General features: G+C 42.1%; 1 protein-coding gene across 3 annotated transcripts in view; it reads right to left on the minus strand.

Moving 5' to 3' along the window:
- Positions 1 to 22,300, minus strand: part of IGSF5 (immunoglobulin superfamily member 5) — a 42,823-nt gene continuing 20,523 nt past the window's right edge. For all 3 annotated transcript variants that reach the window (XM_072740434.1, XM_025983381.2, XM_072740433.1), the window contains 5 exons: positions 17,480 to 17,620; positions 14,731 to 14,755; positions 11,021 to 11,121; positions 9,696 to 9,769; positions 1 to 820 (listed from right to left, as the gene is read on the minus strand). In XM_072740434.1, coding sequence (XP_072596535.1) covers positions 725 to 820; positions 9,696 to 9,769; positions 11,021 to 11,121; positions 14,731 to 14,755; positions 17,480 to 17,620 — 437 coding nt within the window. In that variant the 3' untranslated portion in view covers positions 1 to 724. The remainder of the gene's footprint in view (positions 821 to 9,695; positions 9,770 to 11,020; positions 11,122 to 14,730; positions 14,756 to 17,479; positions 17,621 to 22,300) is intronic.

A 22,300-nucleotide genomic window follows, 5' to 3' on the forward strand; every position in this document is an offset into this window, starting at 1 on the left:
TTAGTGTTTTCTCTTTTATTTCTTAAAGAACATGTTATCCATTTCCAGTTTTTTCACAGCATTTGTGACATGTAAGGTACATCCCCCACAAAGTATAATCCACATCTAACCCATTGGACAACACGAGAGCAAGACTGATAAGGAGCAGATAAAAGTGAATGTCTTCATATAAATATCCAATGATGAAATATTTCACAATATGCATATCGGCTTTGATTTTAATCTTACTCCTAACCCATAAATTCTGATTTTCCAGGCGATCCTAGATTTCTGTTTGATCCTAATGTGTATGCTCTTTTTTCATGGATAATATACAATAATGCCCCATATATTAAACATACATAAATATCATCTTTATATGATTTAAAATAAAAAAATATTTAAAAAGTCATGGTAGGATATAGGCTTATCTGCCATTTATTGGATTAGCAAGGAGTGTTGAGTGATAAGTAAATTAAGATGATGAATTTGCAGCTTTTACTTAGTTACTTGGTGGAATTCACTAAAATCTTGAAACATTTTTGAAAGCCAAATTCTACTTTGGAAGGTGAGGAAATAGACTCCTTCTCTCACTACGAAGTGTCCATTCAGATTATTCCGGCTTCACTGTTTCCTCGTACCACTGGCAGAGCAGGAGCCCACGCTTGGGGCAGAGAGGAAGGCCTGTATTTGTGTGATGCAGGTCATCAGCCTCGTGCAAAATGGAACTGAAGGGACATCTTCACTAGACCAAAGTCACGTTCCTGACAGTCCTAGGACTGGTCATGATGAAGGAAACCTGTGGGCGACCTACCGGGCCTGGCCACTGATGGTCACGTCCCTGGTGACAAAGAGAAGATGGATTTAATCAATGGAGATGAATGTAAAAGGCACACTTGAGCAGAGAGCTCCACTCATCAGATAAGATGAAATGTGAGGGCCCAGAGAGGAACCAAAATGTCAACACACGTCCTTCCTTTATTTCATTATTTTCAATGACCACACACTCTAGAAGTTTCTGAGTTCAGGGCCTAATGAGCAATGCAGGTCAAAGAATCCAATATTTGTTTGTATGAAGGCAAATTAATAGCAAAGATGCATTGTTCCAATTTGTTTTCTTTTTTTTAACTCTTCCTATGGAAATTCTAACTTCTGTATGAAAATATAAAATATTTCTAACCTTCTTTAAAAACATACTTTCCTTCTAAAGGCAAGGGACAAATCTGAACAACCCCCTGTACAGGTCACTCCACTGTCCCCTCAGGCAGCCGTGCTGCTGCCTCCTCTCAGAAATGTAGTCTTTGCCATTCTCATTGGGAAATGTGATCCCAAGCAAATCACATACTCCACCAGAGTGGCCAATGCCTGCTGAAGAGTACTGCCATATTGCAAAACATGCAATATGTTTTCCTGCCAGTCCTGAGAGTGTCGGCTCAGATTCCAGGGCACTGCAGCTGCATTGCACACCCTAAATAATGTAACTGGGCACCATGCATTATTTAAGTTGCAATGGAATGTCAGTAAGTCTTGAGGATAGAATCACTCTGGTACATGGTCTTAACTTAGTGACTCCCAGTCCCATAGGGAGAACAGGAAGCTGGTGGAGCCACCTCAGCAACATGCTTTAAGAACTGGGCTTCCACTGTGAATATGCTTGACATTTTTGCAGTTGTTGTTTGCCTTTGTTTGCCCGGCTGGGCTGCACAAAAACATTGCCGTTTTCTAAATTTACCAAGAGTGTATTTCTGTTTATCTCAGGAGGGTGGTGATTAGCGGGGAAGACTTGATCCACATTTCAAGTCGTTCATGCGCTCACCCTTCAAAACTGACAGACTCAGGAGAGAAAGAAACAGAGTTTCCCAAAATAAACAGAAAAATGGACTGGCAGTGAGTTGAGGCCTGGAAAGAGGAGAGGAGAGGGAGGGCTCTTTGTGTTAACTATTCATTAAGATGCAAAACATTTGCAAAGCCCATGAGTTTATATAAAAACAAAGGGTGCAAGAAGTTACTGTGGCTGAGTTCAAAAAGGGTGTTGCCTGTGTTCTCCTCTAGGATTTTGATGGACTCTTGTCTCACATTTAGATCTTTCATCCATTCTGAGTTTATCTTTGTGTATGGTGAAAGAGAGTGGTCCAGTTTCATTCTTCTGCATGTGGATGTCCAATTTTCCCAGCACCATCTATTGAAGAGACTGTCTTTCTTCCAATGGATAGTCTTTCCTCCTTTATCGAATATTAGTTGACCATACAGTTCAGGGTCCACCTCTGGGTTCTCTATTCTGCTCCATTGATCTATGTGTCTGTTTTTGTGCCAGTACCACACTGTCTTGATGATCACAGCTTTGTAGTACAACCTGAAATCTGGCATTGTGATGCCCCCAGCTATGGTTTTCTTTTTTAAAATTCCCCTGGCTATTCGGGGTCTTTTCTGATTCCACACAAATCTTAAAATAATTTGTTCTAACTCTCTGAAGAAAGTCCACGGTATTTTGATAGGGATTGCATTAAATGTGTAAATTGCCCTGGGTAACATTGACATTTTCACAATATTAATTCTTCCAATCCATGAGCATGGAATATTTTTCCATCTCTTTGTGTCTTCCTCAATTTCTTTCAGAAGTATTCTATAGTTTTTAGGGTATAGATCCTTTACCTCTTTGGTTAGGTTTATTCCTAGGTATCTTATGCTTTTGGGTGCAATTGTAAATGGGATTGACTCCTTAATTTCTCTTTCTTCAGTCTCATTGTTAGTGCATAGAAATGCCATTGATTTCTGGGCATTGATTTTGTATCCTGCCACGCTACCAAATTGCTGTATGAGTTCTAGCAATCTTGGGGTGGAGGCTTTTGGGTTTTCTATGTAGAGTATCATGTCATCGGCAAAGAGGGAGAGTTTGACTTCTTCTTTGCCAATTTGAATGCCTTTAATGTCTTTTTGTTGTCTGATTGCTGAGGCGAGGACTTCCAATACTATGTTGAATAGCAGCAGTGAGAGTGGACATCCCTGTCTTGTTCCTGATCTTAGGGGAAAGGCTCCCAGTGCTTCCCCATTGAGAATGATATTTGCTGTGGGCTTTTTGTAGATGGCTTTTAAGATGTCGAGGAAAGTTCCCTCTATTCCTACACTCTGAAGAGTTTTGATCAGGAATGGATGCTGTATTTTGTCAAATGCTTTCTCTGCATCTAATGAGAGGATCATATGGTTCTTGGTTTTTCTCTTGCTGATATGATGAATCACATTGATTGTTTTACGAGTGTTGAACCAACCTTGTGTCCCGGGAATAAATCCTACTTGGTCATGGTGAATAATTTTCTTAATGTGCTGTTGGATCCTATTGGCTAGTAACTTCTTGCAAGATACATCCATGAAGGCAAAAGAAACAAAAGCAAAAATGAACTATTGGGACTTCATCAAGATAAGAAGTTTTCACAGCAAAGGATACAGTCAACAAAACTAAAGGACAACCTACAGAATGGGAGAAGATATTTGCAAATGAAGTTTCAGATAAAGGGCTAGTTTCTAAGATCTATAAAGAACTTATTAAACTCAACACCAAAGAAACAAACAATCCAATCATGAAATGGGCAAAAGACATGAGCAAAAATCTCACAGAGGAAGACATAGACATGGCCAACAGGCAAATGAGAAAATGCTCTGCATCACTTGCCATGAGGGAAATACAAATCAAAACCACAATGAGATCCCACCTCACACCAGTGAGAATGGGGAAAATTAACAAGGCAGGAAACCACAAATGTTGGAGAGGATGCGGAGAAAAGGGAACCGTCCTGCACTGTTGGTGGGAATGTGAACTGGTGCAGCCACTCTGGAAAACTGTGTGGAGGTTCCTCAAAGAGTTAAAATAGACCTGCCCTACGACCCAGCAATTGCACTGTTGGGGATTTATCCCAAAGATACAGATGCGATGAAATGCCGGGACACCTGCATCCCGATGTTTCTAGCAGCAATGGCCACAATAGCCAAACTGTGGAAGGAGCCTCAGTGTCCATTGAAAGATGAATGGGTAAAGAAGATGTGGTTTATGTATACAATGGAATATTCCTCAGCCATTAGAAATGACAAATACCCACCATTTGCTTCAACGTGGATGGAACTGGAGGGTATTATGCTGAGTGAAGTAAGTCAATCGGAGAAGGACAAACAGTGTATGTTCTCATTCATTTGGGGAATATAAATAATAGTGAAAGGGAATATAAGGGAAGGGGGAGGAAATGTGTGGGAAATGTCAGAAAGGGAGACAGAACATAAAGACTCCTAACTCGGGGAAACGAACTAGGGGTGGTGGAAGGGGAGGAGGGCGGGGGATGGGGTGAATGGGTGATGGGCACTGAGGGGGGCACTTGACGGGATGAGCACTGGATGTTATTCTGTATGTTGGCAAATTGAACACCAATAAAAAATAAATTTAATATAAAAAATATAAATAATAAAAATAAATAAATAAATAAATAAATAGTGTTTACCCTTCCCATTAGCTATAATTGTTAGTCAAAATTTCTAATTTTATTGATTAGTTTTGTCTTCACATGTTTTGTGGGCAGTTATGCCTGGGTTTACTGTACTTCACCAACAGAAACTCCTTTCTAGAAAGTAAAGTCGGAATGATGTATCCCAACTCTAAGTCCAGCCTGGATAGGGATCATCAGTGGAGAGAAGCATCACATTTTGGTATACGTCAGTTTTGAACATCACTTTCTTGTTTTCCTTTCTGATCCTTCCTACAATTCAATACATGCTCTGGGGGCTCTACAACCTTAAATCTTGTTTTTCTTTCACGTAGAGTGAATGCAGTATGCTTTAGGACCCACCTAAACTACAGGAGGTCTAAAAAGTGTTCCCCCACGATTGTGAAGAACCTCAACCTTCGATTGTCAAGAACCTCAGCATCGAGACCCTTCCGTCTGACACTCATCACAGCATCACACAGCACCCCAAATTCCTCTCCATGCTTTTTGGCAAGTTGAAGTCATTCCCAGTGCACAATTGTAAGGAAAACCCCAAGACTCCGTGATGACTTGCCCTTAGGAACAGCGCTATACACGTCCATTACATTTTTATGTTGAGTCATTAAAATATCATCCTCGAAGCAGATCTCCTGAAGAACATGGTTAAAACACCCATTCTTTGACCCTATCTCCTGGAAATTCTGATCAAGAAAGGCTGGAAGAGACTCAGGACTTGGCATTTTAACAAACACCCAAAGAGCTTCTGGTATACTGCTCCACTGAGATTTACCAAGGGAGCAGCAAGGTACCAAGATGCAGGAACTTATAGGTGCTGGATGAACCTCCATCCTCAGCAAGCATTTCTTAGGATCCAGGATACTGGGCACATCCTTCCTTTCTGCCAGTTGATGGTAGGAACAAAGACTGCCCCCATCTCTCAGCCTCTAGTGAAAAGTCCCATGTTCAGGGAAGATCCTAATAGGGGAGTGGGCTTAGAGGTGTGGATGAGCAAGGGGGAGAGCTCCAGGCAGACAGCAAGTACTTTTTCCTGTGTTTACAGCCCAGAGCTACCAACACACCAGACTCATGTCAGCCTGTCCCTGAGCAGAGCCCTCCCCCCTCCAAAGCTTTCTCAGGGCTGTCAGTACTGAAAGTATCTGGACATAACAAGAGATCTTAAAAAGAGGCTTCTCAAGACATCTCAGGCTGATCTTCCCCAAGGCCAGTGGGTCTCTGGCGTTCTGGACCTCAATCAGAAGGATATTGATGGAGCAAGAGTTATGGAAGCTGGTACAGCAACAAATGGGGTTTGTAGTACATCCTAAGTATTAAAATTCCAGCTTCCTGTCTTAGTAACTGTTAGGTATAGAATGTAATTAAAATCATGGCTGGTGCTTCATGTTGAGGATGCAATGCATGGAGGCTCACCACAACCTGGAGATCAGACATGGGACTCTGGGTAGGGCTGAAAGTTGTGATCTTGAAGGTGAAGATGTGAATGACCCTGACACAATGCCTGCTCCTCAGAGCACTTCACTGGTCCCTAAGCCAGATGCACACTCAAGGCTCAGGGCTGGACCCTCCTCTACTTGCAGGGGATCCACATGATTCCGTTAAGGGCACAGCACCCTCCACCCCTGAAAAGAGTCCAGTACAACCCCTACCCAGTGTACTTAACATGAGTATTATGAATGCTCTGGGACACTAGCAAACCATAACCATGGGTGGTTTGCAGATACTACTTGCAGATGGGTAAGTTGGTTGGTGGCAATGTCCTACTGTCCCTTCCAGCAGCCACCCATTTCCATCTTGCTATAAGGTAGCTAATTGCTCTTAGACCCAGCCACCTAGACAACCACCTCGTGTTGTCTTAAAACTCAGATGCACTCATGCTGCTCCCCAAGTCCACTGAGCCAGGTGGTCCACAGGTAGGACCAAAAAATCTGGTCATCCTAAAGGCCACATTGACAATTCCTATATGCAGCCCTTGGCCTTTCAGGCTTCCCCTTCTTTGGATGGTGTTTGAACAGGATACCCTTAAAAACCAAAGTGCCCAAGACTGCGAAGTATTAAAGTGGCAATCTGACATGGAATTATTCACTTTTCTTTGATGACTCAAAACACAATATTTTTACAAAGCATACTAATTTATACCAGTGTAATAATATTGCTTGTCATGACTAGATTGTGATTATCCATATGGGGACCATCTCTCCTGTACATACATTCCTTGTATCTCCTTGCTTGTGACACCAGAATGCGAGACATGGAAGACATTCTGCACTTCAACAAATAACTTTTAATGAGCACCTGGGAATGCTGTGCTGGACTGCATGTGGTCCATGGCCACCCATTAGTTAAGATCTGAAAATGCTGAGCGAAAATAAGACCAGCGGGTTGAGCAGACGAGAAAGCCAGCATGAAGAGAGAACAAGAGTATGTACTCAACAGTAGCTGTGCTGTCGGCAAAGCCAAGATCACCCCACTGTGAGATCTATTAATACAAAATGGGAGCCTTGGCTGCTGATGTGTATGCCATGCCTCCATGGATAAGATGTGCATCTGCCCCCACCAGCTCCGTGGTGATGGGGAATGGGAAAAGCCTTTGCTGCAGGCTGACTCCCAGCTGGAAATCTCTCAGCTGGAGCTAAGGATTTTTCAGGACCTGAGGCTAGTGCAGATTTTCTGCACAATTGTGTAGTCTGGAGTTAACAGTCCTAAACTCCCAACAAGCCAGCTTTTCGGGCAGAAGTCCCAGAGGAGCCCCTGGGAATGGAAACACCCCATAACAGCATGGGTGGCTCTGTCATGGGCCAGAGTCATACTGAGGCCTGTGGGGAGGAGGCCCAGATGAAAGACAGATGAAGAGGGTCTGAGAAGCTCCCAGCTGCCTCTCCTGGGCTGTTAACGGTCAAAGCTCACTACAGAATGGAGAAAGGCTAGGACAAAAGAAAGCACAGGTTCAAGTATTCCTGCCCCAAGTCCTAACAAGCTCGGAGGAAGGTCCTCCTCCACCTGTACATCAAGAACATGGCCCCATGGACCAGGCGGGGCTGCAGGGCTGGCATTGAGAAGTTCTAAAAGGGACTTCTGTGCCACAGGTCACCTTGACCTGCTTCTATAAGAAGTGGCTTGGCCACTTGGCAGCTCTCAAGTGGCCAGTTGCCCACATGCAGGCCTGTATCCTCCGAGGCCAGACCACTCCCTCTGCCATCTGTCTTGCTCCCTCCCTTCACTACATGCTCATGGAAAGCGTAGACCACATCTTGAGTCCAGATTGTCTGGCAACCTGCAGACATGGCCTAGGCCCATACCTGAGAGGCACTCTTTGGTTAACGATCGGAGATGGAACTCTTCAAAACTGTGCTTGCACTAAAGCTCTCACATTCTAAGTAGAAGAATACAGCTGTTTAAATAGCCCTCTGCCAGTTTCTAGCCCAGGCAAAAGCAGCTCCTCTTCCTTACATTCTGTTTGGTTTCATAGGGACCCTAATGCTCTGGGCTGAGATGCACCCTCCCCTAGAAGCCTGACAGACACTTCAAGAAACACAGGTGACCATCCCCCAGGGCCCAGCACCTTCAGGCCACTGTTCTTTTTCCACCAATAGATTATTTAGTTGGTTACATATTTAAGTAGCAGAAACTTCTTAAGTTTCTCTCCCTGCATATTTTCAAAACACTTCAAGCCTAAGAAGCGTCTACTCCGAGCTCCAAAACATCATTCTCCTTTCCTGTATCCAAATGCATCTTGAGTTCCCCTTTGTCTTCATTTCTACTTCAGTGGGGGGATCATTTGACATAATCTTTTCTGACTCCCTCCCTGCCTACCTCATGCCCCCGATTCCAGACATAAGCATTTTGGCTTGTCTGGTGGAAAGACAGGTGACAGTAAAAGGTAACTATAGAAAAGTCGCAGAAATAAGGGCTGGAGGAAATGTGTTCTTGGGTGACCATGCTTCGTTCTGGGTGGAAAGAACTCTTCCATCAGCCCACAGCTCCCACTCAGGTCCAGTTGTGGAGGTTTGACAGGAAACATCCTTCACAGCCTGGTGATTACTCCCTTTGGCCAGTCACCCCTAACTCAAGAGATGGCCCCTTGAAAGAGAACCTGTTACACCTCCCTAGCTATCTCTCCCTGGGCCAGATTGAATGCATCAGAAGATTTATGTGCCAAAGAGAGCAGCCGTGATGGAAAGAAATTTACCTCTCCATTTTCCTGACACCCAGCCTAAGGACATAGCCTGAATTTGTACCAGGAACCCAACAATTTGTCACTTATGCCAATGTTCTTGTGTGCCATAGACCCCTCAATATGTCTTACTATCTGGCTACCACTTGTTTTCCACTAATGGCATCAGTTAGATCCTCCAATACATGGCTGAGCATCAATCAAAGCTCGCCTCCCCAACAAAGGCCTGGGAGGCACACATCACCAACAAGATATATGGATTAAGCTCAATCCCAACTGTGGGGAGTAATATTATGGCCTGGAGCTGCCCAGCAACCCAAGTCAATATCTACCCCCAAGAAAGAATGATGGGTCTGTGAAGACACTCCCCACAGCAGCACCTCAGACTAATAGGGACTCATAGGCAGAAAACAGCCAAGACCATGATCTCACGTCCTGTCAGGAACCCAATCTGCAAGTGAGCCTTTTCCAAGACCTAAAGAGGAGGATATCCATAAGCATCGGGACAGCATCACAGAGTCATATCAAAGTGCTTCTCATTAGAAGGTACCATTGTGGAGGTCAGAAAATACATATTTTGCCTAGTACAATGGTGGATATAAAGAATCATATTTTCTGTGTATGCACTGCAATTCACTCATCTGTGGCAACCAACACTGCTTTGTGTCACAAAAGTAACATACTGTGTCCTCATAGGTCCTGGGTGATTGTGTTCTTCATATTCTTTGGAAGGATGGAACCCACCAGAGTTTGCCTAACAACCAAAAATATCTACAACTAGTGTTCCTTAGCTGGAACTCCAGACTTCACATCTAACTGCCCACTCAGCATCTCTATGTGGGCGTGTAAGAGATACCCCAAGATCTACAAGCTCTCACCTACACTTCTGTGCAAGAGGCACTACATGTCCTCCATGCTAGCAGGTTGACCAGTGAGCAAAGGCCTCATTGTTCCAACCTGAACATAAAGCAACTACTATTTTATAATCACCAGCCAACAGGCAAGGATTTTTAAATGGCTAAAAAAAAAAGTCTCCAAATAGGGAAAATGGTCTCAATCACCTGATATGGTTGCCTGTTTCTGTGTTGTTCCAGAGCACTGGATTCGGAGGACTCTGGCGGGAGAGAAGCAAGCTCTGCAAGAGAAGAATGATTTTAGAGTGTGAGTGACAAAACCCAAATAACATCCAAGCAATTCTGATTTATAAAAAAAAAAAACACATTGGCTCTTAGGTAGTAGCCCTAGCATAAAGTAATCCTTAACCACAGACAGACTTGTTTTTAGCTTTCCCTTGAGGTCATATACTTTTCAAATCTTATCTTTCTAATGAAATAAAAATATGCCAAACTCACAGTCAAGTCCTTCCTTGACTCATTAGCCTCATCCAGAGACAAGGTGGATCCGTAGCTTTAATTTAAAAAAAAAAAAAAAGGAAAATAAACACAGAACACAAGAGGATAAAAAAGACAGAGAGAGGTTTGGTTTGGGCCATGATTCTGGTCAAGCTACTTGATTAATTGCTCAAAACACTAATAAATAAACATTTGCCCATAGGATATTTTGTAAGCTGTGGTCAGAATGTGAAAGGACACGGTCATGCTTTGTGGAATCTGAAGTGGGCCATTTGGAATGGACATGGGAGGTGCCCATGGTGAAGGGGGAGAGATGACCATGGAGGGCAGCCCCAATCTTAGTGAGAACAATTTGAGGGAGAGCCTCTCAGCAAGAACTAACTAACCAAACACCTTTCCATGGAATTTGTTTTGCCAGGCAACTTGTAAGGGCCGGGTCTCCCTCTCCTACCCATGTGTACTCCCTTCCTCTCTCATCTGCCTTCCAGAAGGATCTTAGATCAAATCCTACCCCTGCCGCTGGCTGGTGGCCAAGCCATCCAAGATGCCCCCACGAGGACTGTGTCCTCGAAAGGGAAGATGTTCGGGTGCTACAAAGGCTTTTCAAAGTTGGGTTTCCTTTTTTGATTCTCCCACACCCTCTAGAGCTCAGTAGGAACAGATTTCTCCTTGAGTTTCAGTTTTGTTTGACATTTGGGGCAAGTGACCCTCAATGTATTAAAATGCCTCCTCACATGCTTTCCTAAAGATAGAAGGCTTTTACAAAAGAGAAAGCATGAAAAAAAAAAAAAAGAAACCAGAAAATTTATTTTAAAAGCCTTTAAATTTTCATCCCACTTTACTTTAAACTTTGGACAAATGGGTGGGTTTTTTACTGTTTCTCTGTTCCTAGAATACTTCTAGTCCTGAAATTTTTCCTTCTTCTGAAAGTTACTCAAAAAATAATGACCCACAAGGGCTGAGTCCCCTGCATGGTGCAGCCAGCCCCTCTTGCACATGCCCAGGTCTTCTGACTGCCCCACATGCCCACTCACTTGCTGTCCTCGGTTCATCTGGGCTATAGGCACTGTTTTCACTCCCACTTTTTAAGTTTATCTCAGAATTTTCTTTGTTTGTCTTCACACTTGCAGAGTTCCTGGAATTAGACCATTTTAAAAAGCCAAATGTTAATCAGCAGTGGACGTTCGGTTCACACTGCTCCACCCAGAGCATTCGTGCCTGCTGAACTTACCACAGCATCAGGAAAGACACTCAGAGCCACCAGCACGACTGTGTGATTGATCTGTCTCTCATGCTCCCATTGAGGTGGGGAGAGATGGAACTTCATCATGATAGCCCCATGGACTCCATTCCCCAGTCGATAATCAATCCTCAGAAGCCAGTGACCAAATTAAACAGGATTGGCAAACTAAGACCTACATGGCAAATACACCACCTCTTTTTATAAATAAAGTTTTATTGGAACACAGCCTGTCTGCCTCCATATTATTTATAGCTATCAACAAAACTGAGTCATTGTGATAGAGAGTGCATGGCTTGCAAAAGCAAAATATTTACTATCTGGCCCTTTATAGAAAATGCGTACCAATCTCTGAAACACAATAAAAATGTGTGCAACACCCCAGGGGAAGAAAACTTGACAATGGATATCCAAAGATTTAATAATATTCATGCATGACCACTAAGAACTTATTATATTTATTATATTATATATAATATATAAATATATATAATATATATTATGTTTATTATATTTACTTATTATAGGGAAATAACCAAAGGTATGTGCAAAGATTTACTTGAAAGAATGTTCATTCATGAGCTATTGATAACAGCAAATACTGCAAATGACCTAGTGCCTCACCACTGAGGACTAGTGAAATAAATGACAATACATCTTCAAAATGAAATTTCATGCCACCTGTAAAAATTATTACAGGTGAGAGCTCTCATGCACTGAGGGTGAAAGTATAAACTAACACACCCACTTCAGAAAACTGTATGGCAGTGCTGTCTGCCCTACCTACTCTGACTCTACTACCCAGATCTCACTGGTAGATACACACCCAACCTACTACAAACAGGAAGGAGTACTTATGAACTTGTCACCAAAGATCCATATCAAATGCTTAGTGCCAGAGAATTCATAATGACCCCCAAAACTATCCAAAATGCCCATGTAAGGGAAAAATAAGCTGCATATATACCCAGAGTGTGGTATTATACAATAAACCATCTACATCTTCATTGAACAATAAGGACCAATCTCACAGTGTGACACTTAAGAAAACCAAAATGAATGAGTATATATGATATGATTCCATTTATATAAAGTGTGTATGAATCTAAAATCTAATCTCTGGGGATGTGGGGAAAGACAGAGGTCAGAAGACATAACCTCCTTTGGGATGCCTGGGTGATCAGTCACTTAAGCATCTGACTCCTGATTTGGGCTCAGGGTTGTGAGATCCTGAGTTTGGCTCTGTGTTGGGCATGGAGTCTGCTTAAGAGTCTCTCTCTCCCTCTTTCTCTGCCCCTCCCTGGTCCCTCTCTCTCACTCTCCCTCTAAAACTAATTTTTTAGTAACAATAATTAAAAAAAAACTTTAAAAAGACATGATCCTAAGGGGGCAGACAGGATTTGAGAGGCATGGGGAGATTGGGGTGCTAGGAATGTTCTAGTTCTGCATGTCCCCACTCAAGGTCCATATGCTTTGTGAAAAGTAACCAAGCTATATACCTATGATTTGTGTACTTCTCTGGATTTACATTATACTTCAATAAGGTATTTTTATTAAGCTAATGAAACAAATATTTTGTTTCATTAACAGAAATTTATTTATTATAGAAATTTGTTAACAGAAATAATCTTCAGAATAGTGCCAAATGAGAAAGCAAGCTGTGAAATAACATTTACTATGATCCAAATTTCACAAAATCCATGTGTGCATATCTATGTGACACAAAATGCATGTGTGTGTATCTATGTGAATGCATATGTGTGTGAGCAGACACATACTTCTATAATAATACCTGCTTCTAAACAATAGAATTAGGGGAGATTTCAAAATCATTTCTATTTTTCTTAAAGATTTATTCACTTATTTTTAGGGGAGATGGGATAGAGGGAGAAAGAGTATCGAGCAAACTCCTCACTGAGCACAGAGCCCAATCTGAGGCTCACTCAAGACCCTAAGATCACAACTTGAGCAGAAATCAAGAGTTGGACACAATTGACTGTACCACCCAGAGGTCCCTCAAAATCATTTCCTAAAAGTATATTTTTAATTTTTTTCTATAATAAACATGCATTGATTCTATAGGAAGACATATGTATGTCATTTTACTGCAGAAAGAAACCTGGGAGCAGCTGGAGTTTGCACAGCCAGCACAGTGCAGGGAAAGCAGGTAGGGTACAGGGGTCCCAGTGAGTCACCCTGTCTTTCCTTCCCAGGCCTAATGTATGTTCGGCGCCCAGCAGATACTAGATACTAGTATCAGCAGATACTATTGTCATCGCTACTGTCATATTATTGCTGCTCTTGTCATTATTCCTCTTATTCTCTACTTGACCCCAAATAGCTGTTGACCACTGTACTATGTTTTGAAATCATCTAAGATCCTAGAAAATAGAAATAAAAGATGTTGTGAAGTCAATAATAGTGAACAGAAGAATCCAAGCTGCCCTCCTTCTGATGACAGCGATCAAGAGAAATGCCAGAACAATTACTGGAGTCCATTTGCCTTCCTCTCCTCTTGCCCTAAGTCAGGCCCCAAAGGAGTTGTAGTTTCAGACTGCTGCTTCGTGGTGTCCTCAGAGAGACCACAGCCACCTCTCCCAACACCACATTATCACCATTGAGCGATTGGGGTCAAAGGGAAAATAGCTAGTGTCTGTTACACAATGATGACACACATCTTCATTCACCACGTGTAGCCAAAGGGTATTTTAAAATCACAGCATTTCAAAAACTATAATTGTTTAATAAAATACTGAAAATTAGATATGGTTTTGTTATAACACCTCCAGCAAAATCACTGCTATCTAAAAATCCCTCCCTTTAGTGCATTTATACTTGTGTAAATATTGCAGACATTTCAGCTGGTTATTGTATTATTGTAGGTCCTTGACATAGTAGCTACCTTAAAATTGCTTGCAGCTACTTCTGGACAGCTGTGGGAATGGCAAGGATTTTTCTGTCCCCTCCCCCATTAGTGGTACAAGCAGTAAACGCTACCTAATTTGTCTGCCTGGTCAGCTTTCATGTGCCGGCAGCCATCCAGCTGGTTTCCTCACTGCTCTCCACTGCCCCAGAAATTCCAGCAGGACCTCCGCCTGGTTCTTTATTATTCTTAAAATGCTCCTCAAGTCCCCTAGATGGACTCAAAACAGGAGGGACAACAGTCACGGTGCATACTGTCCTCTTGTGGAAAGAGTTGCAAATGCCAGACACCAAGCAGAAAATCTATTTTCCTAAGTGAGCCAGGGCAAGTCAAATGTAGGCAGGAGCTCCATCCCCTATTTTATTTTACAATTAATTTTAACCATATGAGTTTGCATTTGGCATACGTGTTTTTCAGAGTTGTCCATTTTCAGTACTTAATTTTGATTAGACAATTCTGAAACCCCACAGTTGTGTGTGTTAATGGTGGTAGGGTTGGTGTTGCTTGGTTGTTTTTCAGTTTTTTGGTTTTGTTTTCAGAAAAAATTCAGAAAATTTCAGAAAATGTGATTTCAAACTTACCTTATTTGACTTTGATAACTAGATTCTGGGAAAAAAAGGGGGGGGGGAGGGGAACAAAATCACATTAGCAAAATCAGGATCATTATTCTGAAAATAAAATCTAATCAATTTTATAGACCCCCTGATTTTAAATACATTGCTGAGTATTTGTGACCATTCAGTATTATTAAATTCCCCCATACTGAATTACCAAATGACTTTCAAGCATAAGGAAAGTAGAATTCACTATTAACTATCATATCATTACTATACCTGAAGTACAGCAGGTACCTAATAAGTATTTAATGAGTATTGAATTTGACTAGCGAGATACAAAGACTCCATTCACCAGGAGGAGGCATTCTGCATTCCCAGTCCCTACTGCCATTCACTCAGTATTCACTGTGTGCCAGCACAGTGCAAAATATTATTTCATTTAATCATTACAACCACCCAAGAGGTAGGTGTTAGTGTCATCATACTTTTAACAAACTAGACACTATTATATTTTATTACTATACTTTAACAAATAAGGAATTACATCACTTAAGCACTGCATTTCCTTAATTCTAAGATACCTTTTCAATCAACATGTAGCAATGGTATCAATGCACAGAGTTGCATTCACCCCCAGAAGCTGTCATTAAAGTACTAATGTTTTTAATCAGCGGATTCTTAGACTAAAGGGAACTTAGAACCTGAAAGAGTAACAGAGCCACAAACCAGTCTCCAATCATCTGTCTCAAAAGCCAGTGTTCTTTGCAACTCTGCTGTCCTGTCTAGGCCTTCTATTCATCCAGCTTTACTGAGATCTAAAAGGTTTTCACCTTCCTTATCTTTAGATAATGTTCTCACTTACGTTCAGTTGTAGTAACATCTGCCAATTCACATCCCAAATTGAACCTCAGAAGCAATCTTACTTGAATTGAAAGTCTGGTATGTCACTAGTGTTCCCATAAAAGATGGACTCCAGGAGATGGGAGCTTGGTTTCTCTGTTCTATTAGCACAAGCAATCCCAAGGCCCTCAGGCCACACTGAACAGTCAGAGCACTGAGAATTTTCCAGGCACCAGTAAAGCAAAGTGCCAGAAAATACTTCTGAAGAAACTTGATGTGTATTATTTTTAAGCATGGAAATAATTGTCGTGGGGAAATCCAGGACCACTCTGCATCCTTTATATTTATGTCAAGGTGAAGTGCAGTGTCCATTGTGAATTCCACCTAATGGGGTGGCATTTGTGAGAGAGGTGTCACAGGCCCGGCTCATAGCACCTACCTGGGCCTGTTACAAACCAGGGCAATAAAAACAGCTTACTCTTTTATGAGCTTTTCGTCTCAAAGTTAAACAGAGGATAAAATCGAGGGTGGAAGTTTCACATATCAATGTATTTTATCCTCACAACCAATCTATAAAATGGTACTTATTCTCATCTTGTAAATGAGGATGCTAAGAATCAGAGTCACCCTGGTGTACATCTTACATGGACCACCAACCATCAAGCCTTCTTACCAGGCTAGAGAAGCAGAAATCCAAATAACCAGAATGTCCTCCAATGACACCACAACAGATAATATTGAAAACAGTTAATCTGAAGGCACTGAACAATCCTAGTCACTTCTAAATTAAAATTTAAATTATCCAATAGTTTTCATTTAAAATCTAGTGTATTTTGCTTGAGTAACCCATCTGTGGCATATAGGGTAACTCCCAGGTAAAAACAAATTCCCACCAAATCTGGGCCAACAGAAGCTTACTACTTTTCATGTGCTGTTGCCTAGGGAATAAAGTTGTATCACGGAATTAATTCCCAATCCCAAACCAAATCCATGCAGGGGCTAAGGCTAGACAATTAGCCTAGATACGGCTTAACTATGCACTTTACACAGAATATCTCACTAAGAGAGATATTCCCTGTAGGATAATAAACACGGTGCCTGGCACATCCACAAAAAGTGCATCAAAGGGCAATTAGTATTAATAAAATTTTAAATGCAATTAAACTGACATGTAGCCTAATATCAGAAGTCTGATTTTAAGAAAAATTATTTAACTGTAGAAAATATTCAAATAGGCATAAGTGAGGTTTTATGAGACAAAGAAAAGTAAGGCTGGACACACATTCAGCACTTGGAAAGTCCTGAGCCAACTACATGACAAAGATCCTTGGTTTTTAGAGTCACAAACGGCTCAATTCTACAACAAGCCCACCCCAATGTCGAGCCTGGCTCCCAAACAAGGCCACTGCTTTTGAGTATCTCTAAAGACATAATTCAGAAGAAATGTGTTATCATCTTTATTAATTTATCTATTCTATTTTTACTGACAGAAGACCTTTTTTTTCCTACCTCTACAACATTTTGCCTACAAAAGGCAATTTGGAATTACACAAAATAGGAAATAATGTTTTAATGTGCTCAGATAGGTAGTCAATATTCTAGAAAAAAAAAAAGCATAGCATCTGAATGGCAGATTACAATGCCCTTACAACCTCACAAATATGCACAAAACTCAAATAGTCAGTGTCTTCGCTGAGAAAGGTGCTGTCTCTTCACCTTCCCAAAAGTGTGAAGATCTCAGTATGCCCCCAAAAGGAATGTATCCCTTCTTTAGGAAGTCCTTTCATTCTCTGAAGCTCACATGTCCAGTTTCAAGTAAAGTACACTCTGAAGGCCAATGCACCTTACGGAAGAGCTGAGGAACTAATGAAATTCAAGTGCTTGTGCCGAAAGTTCAAAAATATATATGAATCTATATGAACAAAAAAATTACCTTTTTTCTCTTTCCCGGAGACACAACAACAACAGAATATTACAATCAGAATAATTATCAGGATCAAAAGCAATGACAATGATACTGCAAGCAGAACTATGGCCCAGGTAGGCAATGATGTACCTGGTTTATCAATGCTACCTGTAAGGTTGAGAGAAGAAAAAAAAATTGTAGTTAGTGGTGCTTGCTACTGTGTAGGGCACGTAATCAAAATTCAGTTAAATTTTATTTTCTGATAATATTATAACAATTCCACCCATTACAGCTGGGTGTCATAGGCCAACTTCTCTTCAATATGTACAGATGGCCAGTACTCTATAGGATCTTCCATTACAATACTTACTGCTGCCAATAAATACCACTGAGCAACACAGCCCCAGTATCATTGGTTAGCACCTCTATCATTCCTAGAGGGGGAGTAGACAGCAAGGGGCAACAGCTCCCTGGTTGCAGTAGAAATTACCACACTCTGACATGCTTTATTGAGCCAAAGAATACTTACTGAGCAGCTACTGCTGGTCAAGACTGCAAAGACTAGCATTTGGTTCTCCCTCCCGTGTTCCCACCCATCAAGGGTCCAGAGTCCAGAAAAACTGAGGACACACTGAAAAAGTGTCACGCCTACTCACACCGCACCCACAGAACTCATTTCTCATCTGATAATTGCTGCTTTCCATGGTTTTCAAGAGCCACCAGCCTTAGGATCCGCTTTGCCCTCTTGTTGTATCCAGTAGTCATGGAGTTGGGAAAGAGAACAGATAGGCAAGTGCCAGCAGGGAGTGAAAGGGAGAAGAGAAAGCTATACTGATGTAGGGCAATCCTGTCTTAGGAAGAGCTGTCCAGCACACTTTACACGGTTATCTAAATTCAAATCAAATTAACCAAAATTATATACCATTAAATGCTCAACTCCTCAGTTGCACTGATCACGTTTCAAGTGCTTGATTCCCACAGGTATAGAGCATTGCCCTCATCACAGCATTGCCCTGTTGGACAGCACTGCCCAGCCAAGGGTTTGTGGGAACTACCAGGAGGTCTTGAAGGGAGCTCTTACCCACCATTGCACTTCCCCTCCTGAAAAAGGCTGAGGTCAAACCACATTTAAGTTGATCTGTTCAAATGTGAATTGCTACTCAATAAAATCTGTCACTCAATCCTGAGTGCTTGGTTGGACTCTCATTGTGAACAAATGCTATTTTATTAAATGAGAGTCATCAGAAAATACTGAAACAGTAGACTTTCCATGAAGGAAGATAGAGTTTATAAAACAACAGCCTTTCCAGCTTTTTGGAATCATAGGTTATAGTGGGAAAACAGTTCTTGGGTGTTATTCCTTAAAGTCATCCATGAAAATTGACCTTGAAATCATGATTTGATAATCCTGGGTCAAAGTTAAATGTTCAGAGTACCTTGCAGGAATCGTTAGAGATGATCACTAATGCTCCGGTTTCTATAATCATCAACCACCTGGATTCTGACCCATGGGCAAGTAAGGATCACACTGAAAAATAATACGTGGACTGATCTCAAAGCATGTGCCAAAATTCAGAGACCTCTGTGCTTTGAAGAATTACATAATATAAAAAGATACTTGTCTTCTGCTCTTCATGCAAAGCTTCTCTGCATTCCCTGCAATGTTTTTTTTTAATTTCCTTTTTTTAAAACATCTCCTGTTCATTGCCACCTTAAATGTTTGTGAAATTGATGACTGTCACTTCCAGTTCTTCTTACACATCTGCTACTATCTAAACTAAACTGAATCCCCTCAAGGTCAAGGACTGTCTTATTTTTCTTATATGCCAAGCACCTGGCACATATTGGGTACATCAGATGAATGGAGGGAGGGAGAGAGGGAAGAAGGGAGGGAGGGAGGGAGGGAGGGAGGGAGGATGGATGGATGGAGCTTCACATCACCCACCATTTTTCTGAGATAATTTGTGACAGACAGAAATAGGAAAAGAATTCTCCAGGAAAGGTGGAGGTGGTGGATACAGGATTCTACTCTCCCCATAACACCCCTCCTTAGGCCCAGAATTGGAGTTTAAAGATTTTCTTTTTATTTATTTATTTATTTATTTATTTATTTATTTATTTATTTATTTATCAATTTGAAAGAGAGAGAAAGAGAAAGAGAGCACACACGCATGGGGGAAGAAGCAGAGGGAGAGGGATGGGGAGACTCCATGTTGAGCACAGAGTCTGGGGTAGGGTTGGATCTCACAACCCTGAGATCATGACCTGAGCCAAAACCAAGAGTTGGATGTTTAACTAACTGAACCACTCAAGCACCCCAAGAAGCCAAGCTTTAAAACAAGCCAATGTCTTCAAATCCAGAGAGTGATACAAGTTATCCGCTGCTACACAGAGAGCAAAATCCCAGCATCACCTGGAATGCCTGTTACACATGCAGATCCCAAGCCCATCCCCAGTGGTGCCAAGTCAGCGGGTGGGGTGTGGAATGGCACCCAGGTGATCCTGACACAGGTGGTTGGTGATCCACACATTGAGAACGCCCAGAATGGAAACACTTCCTAAGCAAACTGCCACATTACAGAATGTTCCCATAACCTTCCTCTTATGGATGTGATAAAAAAAAAATTAAGTCCAAAACCACATTTATGATAATCACAATCTGGAGTTTAAACTCAGATCACCATGCGGAAGCTTTGCGACTGACAAGAAGCTTTGGGCTTCATGTCAATGGATCCAGTGAAAGCTCAAGGGCACTGTTTTCCTTGTGCTCCCTCTGGCCACTGGCTCACTCATCTGCAAGGGTTCCTGCCCCGTTCCCTCCCCAAGGCTGTTCAGAGACGCGGGATGTATGTGAAAGTGCTGAGAACACCGTAGGGTACAACACACGCGTTCAAGATTGCTGACGTCATCCTAAGTCAGTCCGATGAACTTTTTACAATTTGAAGTTTGCAAATATTAGCAGCTTTCTTAATAGGGGAGACAGCTGGGGTTAAACATTAAGGTCTGACTCAGGATTCGAGAGATGGGCTTGGAGTTTGTACTGGAAAAAGTCAACACACATTGTTGACTTAAACATTCTCTATCAGGGCATTTTCTTCCCCTGCTGAAGAAAATGTTCAGTGTGCCCAGCTTCTGTCAATCAAACCTTGACGTGACAACCTTTCCTCTGATGAAGCACAGAAACAACTGCTTATCCTCAGGGAGGAGCTCTTTAAAGGAAGGGACCAGCTACCTCACCGGATTCAGTGACCAAACCAAGGAAGAGAGCAGGTGACATTGTGACCTCACTCACTCTCTTGTCTCTTAATTTAACCACCAAGTTTAGCAAATTGATGCCTGCACTCACCTAAAAGCCCCAAACTCTCATCAAAGCAGCAACTGCTGTCAGAAGCCACAAGGCTCTTTCTTTTGCTTCCTATATGCTGTGATCACAGTCCATTGGGGGGGTCAAATCTCCCCCAGAGTTCCACACCAGGGGAAGACTTAACGTTCTCTCTCTACTTCAGTAGAGCTCCCCAAAATAGCATGGTGTATGCACCATGAGGAGGTGTAATTTGCTACTGGAGCTGCACAGAAGAACCTTCCTTGGGGCACCTGCATGGCTCAGTGTTTGAGCATCTGCCTTTGGCTCTGGTTGTGATTCCAGGGTCCTGGGATCGAGTCCCATATCGGGCTCCCTGCAGGGCACCTGCTTCTCCCTCCGCCTATGTCTCTGCCTCTTTCTACGTCTCTCATGAATAAGTAAATAAAATCTTTTTTAAAAAAAGAACCTTCCTTATTTTAATAATAATTTTTAATTTATCACATATGACATATATATGAAAACACACATGCGTATTTATCATAAACACTTCAATGTGATGCTAATGTTTATTTTTCTTTTTTTTTTTTTTTTTGGTTTTTATTTATTTATTCATGAGAGACACAGAGAGAGCAGCAGAGACACAGGCAGAGGGAGAAGCAGGCTCCCTGCAGGGAGCCCGATGTGGGACTCAATCCCAAGACCCCGGGATCACAACCTGAGCCAAAGGCAGACAACTCAGCCACCACACCATGCAGGCATCCCTAATCTTTAAATAAGCACATTTATAGTGGACTGAAAGAAAAATAAATAATGGTCATATATTGATAAAAAGCATGACAGTGGACAGAAAGCCCAGAATCTTGAAATGACCTTGTCCACAATCCAACCACTTCATTGTGTGGATAAGACACGGGACAAAGAGGCTCAGTGAACTGGACGAGGGCACTCAGAACAGGAAAAAAAAAACCTGGGGCTGGGACTCTCGTCTTTCAAATTCATGTTGTGTGTCCGACTTGGAATATCTTCTGGGAAGATATAGCCCAGGTCTTACTGGAAATGCGGAGTCCTGCTGGGCATTGGTCCCTGACTTGGGCCCTAGCGAAGGCTGTGGCCATAATGGTTCAAGGCAAACAGCAGAGTTGCTGGAAGGGATTCGTCTATGCATGAGGCAACCCAGGAAGAGGATTTCCGAGCTCAACCCCACTGGCCTTCCTCCCTGCGCTCCCTCACACAGGACCACATTACCGAGTTTACTGCAAACTTTTCATCACAACTTCCAGATTGTCCTTCTCCCATCTGTGCAGAAAAGGAAGCTAGTACCTCCCAGATGCTCTCACAGAAATGCTCAGAGTTTTAAAAGGCCACATAGAATTTCTCGAAACAAAATGTCACCAGCGTCATGTGCAAAGTGTGCAAGTGTGCTGACTGGATGGGACACAGGAGACCTCTGAATCAGTGAAACAAGTGACAGCCACTGCCCCCTCTCCCGCCCTGCGGGCTTTGCAGCAGGGACTGTCCTGAGCGCTTCAGACATGGTAACCCGC

Source organism: Vulpes vulpes, chromosome 15 (genome assembly GCF_048418805.1).
Source record: "Vulpes vulpes isolate BD-2025 chromosome 15, VulVul3, whole genome shotgun sequence".
In the NCBI taxonomy this organism is placed as follows: domain Eukaryota; kingdom Metazoa; phylum Chordata; class Mammalia; order Carnivora; family Canidae; genus Vulpes; species Vulpes vulpes.